Source organism: Leuresthes tenuis, unplaced genomic scaffold, assembly GCF_036924035.1.
Source record: "Leuresthes tenuis unplaced genomic scaffold, fLeuTen1.0.hap1 SCAF_21, whole genome shotgun sequence".
Classification (NCBI taxonomy): Eukaryota; Metazoa; Chordata; class Actinopteri; order Atheriniformes; family Atherinopsidae; genus Leuresthes; species Leuresthes tenuis.
In genome coordinates, this window is record NW_027325375.1 from 32,496,260 (window position 1) to 32,511,323 (window position 15,064).

Consider the following 15,064-nt stretch of genomic DNA (forward strand, 5'->3'; position numbering starts at 1 on the left):
GCTACATGCTAACTCACAGCTAACTGCTAACTTACAGCTACCTGCTAGCTTACAGCTAACTGCTAACTCACAGCTACCTGCTAACCTGTTTCCCTCTGGGATCAGTAACTATCTGTATCTATAGAGCTGGAGTGTTTCTGACTGCAGGAACAGCTTCATTCTGTCTGTGTTTCTGCATTAAATCACCAGCAGCTGCAGAAAGGATGGAGTTGAGCGGTTACATGCTGCCATTCCGACATTGGCCTCCAATTGTCGGAATGGCGACACTCAATTTTTTATCAAACGTCCCGTCATTCCGACACTTTTTTCCTCCTATGGTCGGAATGGCGGTATGTTTTTTTTTTTTTTTAACATACCGCCATTCCGACAGTTCCTTTTAATGTTTTACCCAAAACATTTTGCACTAATGATATGCCGGCGCCGGCATATCAGCCTCGCAAACAAACTTTAATAATCTATTATCAAAATCCCCTGAATTTCAAATATAAAAATACTGATATTAATGTAACTGTGTCTGAAACTGATTAAGCAGAAATACAGTCAGTGAGCTGTCAGCAGCCAGCTGGAGCGGAGCTCTCCACAGATGCGTCTTTTGCAGCTGTCATCATATGCAAAAGTAATAATTGCAGTTACAGATATCACGGCTACTGCACAGGACACAGTTGCGAGCACTCTGCCTTGCCTTGCCAATAGGAGAGGAGAGAAATGACAGCATAGAACGTATAAAACACTACAAAATGCAGTAAAAACGTTTATTCATGTAATTCACGTGATTTATAATAAGCGCGGATGGGCTTTGCGCATTTGGCACAAACACACAGCTTTATACAGCCTGTTGATATCTTAAGGACCTAACTGGTCACACCGGGGAGTAAATGTCATGTAGAGATTGTTTTTACATGACATTACAGCTGAACATATAGCTTTCATCCACAAACCAACGTGGGAGAGCCCGAAGACGCATGTGCCAGACGCACATAGGCATGCGTAAAACCAATTCTGACCACTTCATGTTTATTTGCTTTCTTTTAGTTAACTTTCGTTTCTTTTGGATTCTTGTGCGTGTTATGGAGCCGTTTCGGTCCATATTTGTAAGCCTTTTTTTCCTGGATTAAATTTTAAGTGGCATTGGAGTGTGTGATTGAAAACCACCGCTGTCTGCTTCTCCTCCTCCAGTTGCCCAGACTTTGTGTTTTTGATAACACTTATCTGTAAACATGTGTTAAACATATAAATTGCATGAACAGAAAGAAGGGGCTCACCTGTTGAGTAACGCACATTTCCCTATACGGAAAGCCTTGTTGGAATGGGTGTTGCCACCCGAGTTGAGCTCCTGCTGAGCCCTGAAAAAAGCTGTTAAAACGGGGTTCAGACAGAGGGCCGCTGTGCTTAAACCAACAGATATTTGAACTAAAGTCTGTCTCATTCATCTTAATAAGACCTCATAAAACTGTCAAAGTATTTGAAAGGAGAGAACATCTCAGGTTTAACCAGGGACACAACATCTTGCATAAAACTGTCCTCAGAGCTTTGAAAAACCCCCAAATATCTCACATCTGAGTCGTCCTTACAGTTAATCTCACAGTGCTTAGAAAGCAGGTTTCGTGACCGCATGTGTTCCATATTGCATGTGTCGGTGGTCGTGTCCATTATTTCTGATCACTCCGCCCTCCTTAACAAGATCCAGACTGCAGCTCCTGAAGCTCACAGAGAAACATCCAGCTGCCAAAGAATGAGCAGCAGCTCGCTTTTACTGTGGTTTAACCTGGATATGATGGGGAAACCAGCAAAGAACTGCCAAAGATTCAGTGTTTATCAGCTGTTCTGATAGTTCTGAACCTTTTTACTGCTTTTTACTGCTTATAACGATCCAGAGGAAGGGAGAAGATAGAAATAATGTCCTAAAGACCTGGGGAAGAAACTGTTACTGAAATAATTATTTCACATTATCTGACACATGGAAACCAAACAGCTGCCACGTTTTCTTTTCTGACTCTTCATAAATTTCAGTCTCATGTGAAAAATAGATTTATGATTAAATATTTCTTAAGGACATCACGTTCCAGTCTGGAACACCATGCTGAGATATGCCAAGTTTTCAGCTAATAGCTCTTTGGGAATCACCTTGTTGCTGCAGAAATCCTATTTTCTGTCTGTCAAACTGTGTTTTCTTTGCTGTTTTTCATAGATGCAGCTAAAGAAATGGGAACAAATGATGTGTCTTTGTGACAGGCTGCTGGTAACAAAGTGCCTAAAGATCCAGTTTAAAATGGCTTCTTTGCTAAGTTGTCTGTTCTGTGTCGACACAACACTGGTTCATCCCTTGAGTTAGGAGCCTTTTTTCTGCCTGAAGGGTTCAAAGGTCAGAGTTAAGTGGCTGAACAAAGAAAAAACACTGAAAATGCTCAGGAACAAGGACTGAAGATGAGGGGAAAAAGCAGAAAATGTCCAAAAAAAAACTGTGAAAGAGCTTCAGAAAGCTGCAGAACTGTTGATCAGGACACTTTAAAGGTTTCAGAAAGCTGCAGAACTGTTGATCAGGACACTTTAAAGGTTTCAGAAAGCTGCAGAGCTATTGATCAGGACACTTTAAAGGTTTCAGAAAGCTGCAGAACTGATGATCAGGACACTTTAAAGGTTTCAGAAAGCTGCAGAACTATTGATCAGGACACTTTAAAGGTTTCAGAAAGCTGCAGAACTATTGATCAGGACACTTTAAAGGTCTCAGAAAGCAGCAGAACTATTGATCAGGACACTTTAAAGGTTTCAGAAAGCTGCAGAACTATTGATCAGGACACTTTAAAGGTTTCAGAAAGCTGCAGAACTGTTGATCAGGACACTTTAAAGGTTTCAGAAAGCTGCAGAACTGTTGATCAGAACACTTTAAAGGTGTCAGAAAGCTGCAGAACTGTTGATCAGGACACTTTAAAGGTTACAGAAAGCTGCAGAACTATTGATCAGGACACTTTAAAGGTTTCAGAAAGCTGCAGAAGTATTGATCAGGACACTTTAAAGGTTTCAGAAAGCTGCAGAACTGTTGATCAGGACACTTTAAAGGTTACAGAAAGCTGCAGAACTATTGATCAGGACACTTTAAAGGTTTCAGAAAGCTGCAGAACTGTTGATCAGAACACTTTAAATGTGTCAGAAAGCTGCAGAACTGTTGATCAGGACACTTTAAAGGTTACAGAAAGCTGCAGAACTATTGATCAGGACACTTTAAAGGTTTCAGAAAGCTGCAGAACTGTTGATCAGGACACTTTAAAGGTTTCAGAAAGCTGCAGAACTGTTGATCAGGACACTTTAAAGGTTTCAGAAAGCTGCAGAACTGTTGATCAGGACACTTTAAAGGTTTCAGAAAGCTGCAGAACTGTTGATCAGGACACTTTAAAGGTTACAGAAAGCTGCAGAACTATTGATCAGGACACTTTAAAGGTTTCAGAAAGCTGCAGAACTGTTGATCAGAACACTTTAAATGTGTCAGAAAGCTGCAGAACTGTTGATCAGGACACTTTAAAGGTTACAGAAAGCTGCAGAACTATTGATCAGGACACTTTAAAGGCTTCAGAAAGCTGCAGAACTGTTGATCAGGACACTTTAAAGGTTTCAGAAAGCTGCAGAACTGTTGATCAGGACACTTTAAAGGTTACAGAAAGCTGCAGAACTATTGATCAGGACACTTTAAAGGTTACAGGAAGCTGCAGAACTGTTGATCAGGACTTTTACTAAGAATAAGAGAAGCTACTGTTTGTCATTATAATTATAATTAAAGAACTTAAGCATCACGTTAACATAAAAAAAGAGAAACTTAGTTTTCTTTGCTCTCCAACAGCATCAAATGAAGGTTAAACACCATGAGGTCACAGGTTTGATCCTCACTGAATCTTTGTCTCTTTCCAGCAGATTCTCTCCATCAGATTCTCTCAGAGTTCAGCATCGTCCACCCGGTCAGAACCGACTCAGAGGGGCGCGTCTTGTTCACAACAGACTCCACCCACCGACTCACTCGTTCGAAGAGACACGCCCCTTCACCCGCAGACACGCCCCCCGGCTTGAACAATGCCAGAAGGACTAAAACTGGTACGCCCACTTTACCACAGACTCCGTCTATGATGACATCATCATTTAGCTGGGGGGGGTGGAGTCCAGAACTAGAGGACGAGCTCTTCTACAACGTGACGGTGTTTGGTCAGGAGCTCCACCTACGGCTGCATCCCAACTCTCGCCTCATCGCCCCCACCGCCACCATGGAGTGGGAGGAGTCAGGACAACTCCGCTCTGAGCCAATCAGAGATGTCGGCTGCTTCTACACGGGAACAGTGGGCAACATGGACGACACGTCGGTCGCCATCAGCAACTGCGACGGGCTGGTAAGTGTTCTGTGATCACTGGACTGAACATGACTCAGCAGAAACATGAGAGACTGAACATGACTCAGCAGAAACATGAGAGACTGAACATGACTCAGCAGAAACATGAGAGACTGAACATGACTCAGCAGAAACATGAGAGACTGAACATGACTCAGCAGAAATCAGATGCTCAGTAGGAGTAAAAACATCAGAACATGAACCATCAGCTGAAAATAGCGGTAAATGTAACATTTGACTCTAGAATACTTTGGTAGATCTGCTGCTGTGTTTGGGATCTTTGTCCTGTTGATGAGCCAGTTTCAGCCCAGCTTTAGCTGTGGGACAGATGGCCTCACATTTGACTCTAGAATACTTTGGTATCCAGAGGAGTTCATGGTGGACTCAATGACTGCAAGGTGCCCAGGTCCTGTGGCTGCAGAACCAGCCCAGATCATCAGCCCTCCACCACCGTGCTTGACAGCTGGTATGAGGTGTTTGTGCTGATATGCTGTGTTTGGTTTCCTCCAAACGTGCTGCTGTGCATTAGGACCAAACATCTCCACTTTGCTCTGGTCTGTCCAAAGGACATTGTTCCAGAAGTCTTGAGCTTTGTTCAGATGCAGCTTTGCAAACCTAAGCTGTGCTGCCATGTTCTTTTTAGAGAGAAGAGGCTTTCTCCTGCAGCCCTTCCAAACAAGCCATCCTTGTTCAGTCTTTTTCTAACTGTGCTGCCATGACCTTTAACCTTTAGCATGCTAACTGAGGCCTGTGGAGTCTGAGATGTAGCTCTGGGCTTTTTCACCTTGGGGTGACCTTTGACCTTTAACATGCTAACTGAGGCCTGTAGAGTCTGAGATGTAGCTCTGGGCTTTTTCACCTTGGGGTGACCTTTAACCTTTAACATGCTAACTGAGGCCTGTAGAGTCTGAGATGTAGCTCTGGGCTTTTTCACCTTGGGGTGACCTTTAACCTTTAGCATGGTAACTGAGGCCTGTAGAGTCTGAGATGTAGCTCTGGGCTTTTTCACCTTGGGGTGACCTTTAACCTTTAGCATGCTAACTGAGGCCTGTAGAGTCTGAGATGTAGCTCTGGGCTTTTTCACCTTGGGGTGACCTTTAACCTTTAGCATGCTAACTGAGGCCTGTAGAGTCTGAGATGTAGCTCTGGGCTTCTTCACCTTGGGGTGACCTTTAACCTTTAGCATGCTAACTGAGGCCTGTAGAGTCTGAGATGTAGCTCTGGGCTTCTTCACCTTGGGGTGACCTTTAACCTTTAACATGCTAACTGAGGCCTGTAGAGTCTGAGATGTAGCTCTGGGCTTCTTCACCTTGGGGTGACCTTTAACCTTTAACATGCTAACTGAGGCCTGTAGAGTCTGAGATGTAGCTCTGGGCTTCTTCACCTTGGGGTGACCTTGCTGGGACGTCCACTCCTGGGAAGATTGACAGCTGTCCTGAATGTTTTCCACTTGTGAATAATCTTTCTCTCTGTAGAATGATGGACTCCAGATAGTCTTCTAGAGTCTTTTCAGATAGATTTCCTCCTTGGCATCGTGTTAAAACACACCTGAAAACTGACAGAGCTCAAACTCTGTTTGGGATCACTTTTAATGGCAGAGTGAGGAGCTCCGAGTTCACTGACAGGAGCAAGAAGACTTGGTCTGGACGCCTCCCCCGGGAGCTGTTTCAGACATATCTTTAGAGAGCGTATCTCTTGACTGGTTTGGGAACTGTGAGCTGGAGGCGGTGCCTGGGAGGAGGGAAGTATAGGGATCAGACTGCCACAGCAGTAACCTCCTGAAAGAGGAAGCTGTCAGTGCTTTCTGAGCCGTCTGACTTTCTGTCAGCACACTGGGACTGATTGTCATTCATCAGATAACCATGGCAGATAGGTAGAGATGATTCTGTTCAGGCTAAAGCAGATTCAATCAGTTTCAGAGCTGTTACCAGCAGCTGAGAGGGAATAGAAACCAGCAGAAACACGAGAGAGGAAAGATTTAAGGCCACCAGAAGCTGTAAAATGTGACGGATAGAAGCAGCTCCTCCAGAGAAGTTCCTCCATGAAGCTCTGTGAGCGAGCCTCACTTTGTGCAGCGTGGGCAGAGCTGCTGAGTGAAGCCAGATGTGGGGGAAAGATGAGAGGCGTTCAAAGTGGACAACAGGAGGAATGAGAGGAATATTTTCCTGCCTGACGAAGTGCGCACGCCAGACAGAATCCAGCCGAAAAAGTTTGTTTGTTTTGGTCCGTCTGTTAAGCTGCTGCTGGATGATCAAGTTCAGGCTTTCAGCTGGTGAAAAACTGCTGAATCATGCTTAGTAATGCTGTCATTGTTAGCATAATGTTAATGTATCCTGGCGTCACAGCTGATGAACACATGATGTCACAGCTGATGAACACATGATGTCACAGCTGATGAACACATGATGTCACAGCTGATGAACACATGATGTCACAGCTGATGAACACATGATGTCACAGCTGATGAACACATGATATCATGCTTACTCAGGCTTAACCTGTCTGACACAGGATCACAATTATGCTGAGTCAGACAAATATGAGCGATGCATTAAAGAATCTGATGAGAGTTTTTGTTTATTTTAGCCTTTACAATGTAAACAAGACCATTTGGATTGGAGTAATCAGTCTTTTATGACGTATACACTTTACTTTATGCTGACTAAGACTTTGGTTTTAACTCAGTAATGCTGACTAATTTCTTAAAAACAGTGTACCCAAAATATGCCAAATTAGACTTTAAAGTGCTGAATCATACTTTAATAATGCTGAATCACACCTTTATAATGCTGAATCATACTTTAATAATGCTGAATCACACCTTTATAATGCTGAATCATACTTTAATAATGCTGAATCACACCTTTATAATGCTGAATCACACCTTTATAATGCTGAATCATACTTTAATAATGCTGAATCACACCTTTATAATGCTGAATCATACTTTAATAATGCTGAATCACACCTTTATAATGCTGAATCACACCTTTATAATGTTGAATCACACCTTTATAATGCTGAATCACACCTTTATAATGCTGAATCACACCTTTATAATGCTGAATCATACTTTAATAATGCTGAATCACACCTTTATAATGCTGAATCATACTTTAATAATGCTGAATCACACCTTTATAATGCTGAATCACACCTTTATAATGTTGAATCACACCTTTATAATGCTGAATCACACCTTTATAATGCTGAATCACACCTTTATAATGCTGAATCATACTTTAATAATACTGAATCACACCTTTATAATGCTGAATCATACTTTAATAATGCTGAATCACACATTTATAATGCTGAATCACACCTTTATAATGCTGAATCACACCTTTATAATGCTGAATCACACCTTTATAATGCTGAATCATACTTTAATAATGCTGAATCACACCTTTATAATGCTGAATCACACCTTTATAATGCTGAATCACACCTTTATAATGCTGAATCATACTTTAATAATACTGAATCACACCTTTATAATGCTGAATCATACTTTAATAATGCTGAATCACACATTTATAATGCTGAATCACACCTTTATAATGCTGAATCACACCTTTATAATGCTGAATCACACCTTTATAATGCTGAATCACACCTTTATAATGTTGAATCACACCTTTATAATGCTGAATCATACTTTAATAATGCTGAATCATACTTTAATAATGCTGAATCACACATTTATAATGCTGAATCATACTTTAATAATGCTGAATCATACTTTAATAATGCTGAATCACACCTTTATAATGCTGAATCACACCGTTATAATGCTGAATCACACCTTTATAAAGCTGAATCATACTTTAATAATGCTGAATCATACTTTAATAATGCTGAATCACACCTTTATAATGCTGAATCATACTTTAATAATGCTGAATCATACTTTAATAATGCTGAATCACACCTTTATAATGCTGAATCATACTTTAATAATGCTGAATCACACATTTATAATGCTGAATCACACCTTTATAATGCTGAATCATACTTTAATAATGCCGAATCATACTTTAATAATGCTGAATCATACTTTAATAATGCTGAATCATACTTTAATAATGCTGAATCACACCTTTATAATGCTGAATCACACCTTTATAATGCTGAATCATACTTTAATAATGCTGAATCATACTTTAATAATGCTGAATCACACCTTTATAATGCTGAATCATACTTTAATAATGCTGAATCATACTTTAATAATGCTGAATCACACATTTATAATGCTGAATCACACCTTTATAATGCTGAATCATACTTTAATAATGCTGAATCACACCTTTATAATGTTGAATCACACCTTTATAATGCTGAATCACACCTTTATAATGCTGAATCATACTTTAATAATGCTGAATCACACCTTTATAATGCTGAATCATACTTTAATAATGCTGAATCATACTTTAATAATGCTGAATCACACCTTTATAATGCTGAATCACACCTTTATAATGTTGAATCACACCTTTATAATGCTGAATCACACCTTTATAATGTTGAATCACACCTTTATAATGCTGAATCACACCTTTATAATGTTGAATCACACCTTTATAATGCTGAATCATACTTTAATAATGCTGAATCATACTTTAATAATGCTGAATCACACATTTATAATGCTGAATCACACCATTATAATGCTGAATCACACCTTTATAAAGCTGAATCATACTTTAATAATGCTGAATCACACCATTATAATGCTGAATCACACCTTTATAAAGCTGAATCATACTTTAATAATGCTGAATCACACCATTATAATGCTGAATCACACCTTTATAAAGCTGAATCATACTTTAATAATGCTGAATCATACTTTAATAATGCTGAATCACACCTTTATAATGCTGAATCATACTTTAATAATGCTGAATCACACCTTTATAATGCTGAATCACACCTTTATAATGCCGAATCATACTTTAATAATGCTGAATCACACCTTTATAATGCTGAATCACACCTTTATAATGCTGAATCACACCTTTATAATGTTGAATCACACCTTTATAATGCTGAATCATACTTTAATAATGCTGAATCATACTTTAATAATGCTGAATCACACATTTATAATGCTGAATCACACATTTATAATGCTGAATCACACCATTATAATGCTGAATCACACCTTTATAAAGCTGAATCATACTTTAATAATGCTGAATCATACTTTAATAATGCTGAATCACACCTTTATAATGCTGAATCATACTTTAATAATGCTGAATCATACTTTAATAATGCTGAATCACACCTTTATAATGCTGAATCACACATTTATAATGCTGAATCACACCATTATAATGCTGAATCACACCTTTATAATGCTGAATCATACTTTAATAATGCTGAATCACACCTTTATAATGCTGAATCATACTTTAATAATGCTGAATCACACCTTTATAATGCTGAATCACACCTTTATAATGTTGAATCACACCTTTATAATGCTGAATCATACTTTAATAATGCTGAATCATACTTTAATAATGCTGAATCACACATTTATAATGCTGAATCACACCATTATAATGCTGAATCACACCTTTATAAAGCTGAATCATACTTTAATAATGCTGAATCACACCTTTATAATGCTGAATCATACTTTAATAATGCTGAATCATATTTTAATAATGCTGAATCACACCTTTATAATGCTGAATGATACTTTAATAATGCTGAATCACACATTTATAATGCTGAATCACACCTTTATAATGCTGAATCATACTTTAATAATGCTGAATCACACCTTTATAATGCTGAATCATACTTTAATAATGCTGAATCATACTTTAATAATGCTGAATCACACCTTTATAATGCTGAATCATACTTTAATAATGCTGAATCATACTTTAATAATGCTGAATCACACATTTATAATGCTGAATCACACCTTTATAATGCTGAATCATACTTTAATAATGCTGAATCACACCTTTATAATGTTGAATCACACCTTTATAATGCTGAATCACACCTTTATAATGCTGAATCATACTTTAATAATGCTGAATCACACCTTTATAATGCTGAATCATACTTTAATAATGCTGAATCATACTTTAATAATGCTGAATCACACCTTTATAATGCTGAATCACACCTTTATAATGTTGAATCACACCTTTATAATGCTGAATCACACCTTTATAATGTTGAATCACACCTTTATAATGCTGAATCACACCTTTATAATGTTGAATCACACCTTTATAATGCTGAATCATACTTTAATAATGCTGAATCATACTTTAATAATGCTGAATCACACATTTATAATGCTGAATCACACCATTATAATGCTGAATCACACCTTTATAAAGCTGAATCATACTTTAATAATGCTGAATCACACCATTATAATGCTGAATCACACCTTTATAAAGCTGAATCATACTTTAATAATGCTGAATCACACCATTATAATGCTGAATCACACCTTTATAAAGCTGAATCATACTTTAATAATGCTGAATCATACTTTAATAATGCTGAATCACACCTTTATAATGCTGAATCATACTTTAATAATGCTGAATCACACCTTTATAATGCTGAATCACACTTTAATAATGCTGAATCACACCTTTATAATGCTGAATCACACCTTTATAATGCTGAATCACACCTTTATAATGTTGAATCACACCTTTATAATGCTGAATCATACTTTAATAATGCTGAATCATACTTTAATAATGCTGAATCACACATTTATAATGCTGAATCACACATTTATAATGCTGAATCACACCATTATAATGCTGAATCACACCTTTATAAAGCTGAATCATACTTTAATAATGCTGAATCATACTTTAATAATGCTGAATCACACCTTTATAATGCTGAATCATACTTTAATAATGCTGAATCATACTTTAATAATGCTGAATCACACCTTTATAATGCTGAATCACACATTTATAATGCTGAATCACACCATTATAATGCTGAATCACACCTTTATAATGCTGAATCATACTTTAATAATGCTGAATCACACCTTTATAATGCTGAATCATACTTTAATAATGCTGAATCACACCTTTATAATGCTGAATCACACCTTTATAATGTTGAATCACACCTTTATAATGCTGAATCATACTTTAATAATGCTGAATCATACTTTAATAATGCTGAATCACACATTTATAATGCTGAATCACACCATTATAATGCTGAATCACACCTTTATAAAGCTGAATCATACTTTAATAATGCTGAATCACACCTTTATAATGCTGAATCATACTTTAATAATGCTGAATCATATTTTAATAATGCTGAATCACACCTTTATAATGCTGAATCATACTTTAATAATGCTGAATCACACATTTATAATGCTGAATCACACCTTTATAATGCTGAATCATACTTTAATAATGCTGAATCACACCTTTATAATGCTGAATCATACTTTAATAATGCTGAATCACACCTTTATAATGCTGAATCATACTTTAATAATGCTGAATCACACTTTTATAATGCTGAATCATACTTTAATAATGCTGAATCACACTTTTATAATGCTGAATCATACTTTAATAATGCTGAATCACACCTTTATAATGCTGAATCACACCTTTATAATGCTGAATCATACTTTAATAATGCTGAATCACACCTTTATAATGCTGAATCATACTTTAATAATGCTGAATCACACCTTTATAATGCTGAATCATACTTTAATAATGCTGAATCACACCTTTATAATGCTGAATCATACTTTAATAATGCTGAATCACACCTTTATAATGCTGAATCATACTTTAATAATGCTGAATCACACCTTTATAATGCTGAATCATACTTTAATAATGCTGAATCACACATTTATAATGCTGAATCACACCTTTATAATGCTGAATCATACTTTAATAATGCTGAATCACACCTTTATAATGCTGAATCATACTTTAATAATGCTGAATCACACCTTTATAATGCTGAATCATACTTTAATAATGCTGAATCACACCTTTATAATGCTGAATCATACTTTAATAATGCTGAATCACACTTTTATAATGCTGAATCATACTTTAATAATGCTGAATCACACCTTTATAATGCTGAATCACACCTTTATAATGCTGAATCATACTTTAATAATGCTGAATCACACCTTTATAATGCTGAATCATACTTTAATAATGCTGAATCACACCTTTATAATGCTGAATCATACTTTAATAATGCTGAATCACACCTTTATAATGCAGAATCATACTTTAATAATGCTGAATCACACCTTTATAATGCTGAATCATACTTTAATAATGCTGAATCACACCTTTATAATGCTGAATCACACCATTATAATGCTGAATCATACTTTAATAATGCTGAATCATACTTTAATAATGCTGAATCACACCTTTATAATGCTGAATCATACTTTAATAATGCTGAATCACACCATTATAATGCTGAATCATACTTTAATAATGCTGAATCACACCTTTATAATGCTGAATCACACATTTATAATGCTGAATCACACATTTATAATGCTGAATCATACTTTAATAATGCTGAATCACACCTTTATAATGCTGAATCACACCTTTATAATGCTGAATCATACTTTAATAATGCTGAATCACACCTTTATAATGCTGAATCATACTTTAATAATGCTGAATCACACCTTTATAATGCTGAATCATACTTTAATAATGCAGACTCACTTTTACAATTTAGTTATGCTGATTTGAACAGATTTAATAAACAGAATTATTCATTTAATTATGCTAATTCATATACAGAAGCTAAAAAGCATATTTGGTATTTCAAAGTATAGAAAACTAAGTTTAAAGCAGTTTAAGAAACAGATGTGCAGCAGATTGACGTTAGATTTTGAACCCATGAACAGCAGATTTACAGTCATTTAAACGGTGAAAACACAGCAGAACATGTGTCCCGTGTCTCCAGGCTGGGATGATTCGCACAGGTGAGGACGAGTTTTTCATCGAGCCGCTGGATCAGTGGAGGTCTGGAGAAACGGAGAAGGACCGAGAAGGAAGAAGACGACACATCGTTTATCGTTCCTCAGCCATCATCAAGAAGCAGTTCGATGTCAATCAAACGACAAACGATTTCCTCCAAGGTAAGAAAAGAAAACAGGCCTCTCCCTGAGCAGCATCTCCTCTTCTTTAAACAACATCTGAACACATCTGGAGCTGAGGAGAGCAGCTGCTGGGCTTTGGGAGAGGAATGCTGTCCCAGTCCGGTCTGACGGAGGATTCCTGGCTTTCAGGTGGTGAAACATCTGGAGCTCAGTCCAGCAGCTGGAACAGATGCAGGATGTGGTTTAACTCTGTCCTGCTGAAATGTGCAAGGCCTTCCCTGAAGAAGAGCTCTCAGAATCAGGCCTGAAGGTGCAGACATCCAGCTCTGATGTCCAGCCGTTGCTGTACCTCTGCCCACCTTTACTTCTGAGAGACTCCACCTCTTTTCGTACCCAGTCATCCTCCTGCCTGCTGCTGATTAACCTGATTAGTTACAGCTTGTTCCTCCAGCTGTTTCTTTGCACCTGTCCCATCGTTTCGCTGCATTTCAACCCCAGGAACCTTTTCTTGGGACTTTTCTCGGGAACATCCTTTGGGGAATCCTTTTCTAGACCCTCTTCTTGACCCAGAGGGTGAGCAGAGCTCTTCAGGTGAACTCTGACTCCCACAAACAGCTCTGGCAGGAAGGCCAAAGTCCTGCCATGAGCTGAAGCCCCTGGGCTGCCTGGAATGAGCATGATATTTCGTGTTATTATCAATGTTTTCCAGCTGTTCAGACTATCGACTAAAAAGAGCTGAATCTAAGAGCAAGGACTCAGATTTGGTGTGATTTCAGCAGCTTGTGATGAAAGTCACGTCAGTCACATGACCACAGCGGGCCGGGTGTGACACATCTGAATATGTTGTGGTCTGCAGCATGTAATCATGAACATAAACAGAGCGTTTCCAGAGCAGAGCTGCAGCCCGTTACAGATCTGTTGTTCCTGCAGAAGGAAAGAATCAAAGTGAAAACAGAGGAACGGTTCCAGGAAACTTGGCAGAGCGCTCGCGGCAACACACACTCAGCCAGCTGCGACGTGGCAGTTCAGGCCTCACAGCTCTCACAGGGATTTGGGCTCGGAGATGATGGATAGTTCAGCTCCTGGTTCTCAGTTTCTCCTCAGAGCAGCACGAGCCGAGAGGAGTTTTCCTTCAGCCTGCCTCAGCTGCCAGCTCCTTAACAACAGATGGCAGTGTGGGTGGAGTTATCAAACGTGTGTTTGACAAAGTCATGTTTACATCCTCATCAGGGTGAACACATGAACTAATTGCTCTGCTTTAGTTTGCAGCAGGGCAGTGACATCATGATGAGGTCATAACTTCACAACCAATCAACCTTTAAACGTGTAAAAGAGTTACCCAAGACTTACCCGAGAGTTAAGAGTTACCTGAGAGTTAAGAGTTACCTGAGAGTTAACAGAGAGTTACCAGAGATTTAAGAGCTACCTGAGAGTTAAGAGTTACCTGAGAGTTAAGAGTTACCTGAGAGTTACCCGAGAGTTAAGAGTTACCTGAGAGTTACCAGAGAGTTAAGAGTTACCTGAGAGTTACTAGAGAGTTAAGAGTTACCTG

General features: G+C 38.1%; 1 protein-coding gene across 1 annotated transcript in view; it reads left to right on the top strand.

Moving 5' to 3' along the window:
- The window catches only part of LOC140279918 (A disintegrin and metalloproteinase with thrombospondin motifs 2-like), a 72,748-nt gene that overhangs the window by 4,420 nt on the left and 53,264 nt on the right, over positions 1 to 15,064 (top strand). Inside the window, exons 2-3 of the mRNA XM_072375143.1 lie at positions 3,904 to 4,370; positions 13,377 to 13,551. Coding sequence (XP_072231244.1) covers positions 3,904 to 4,370; positions 13,377 to 13,551 — 642 coding nt within the window. The remainder of the gene's footprint in view (positions 1 to 3,903; positions 4,371 to 13,376; positions 13,552 to 15,064) is intronic.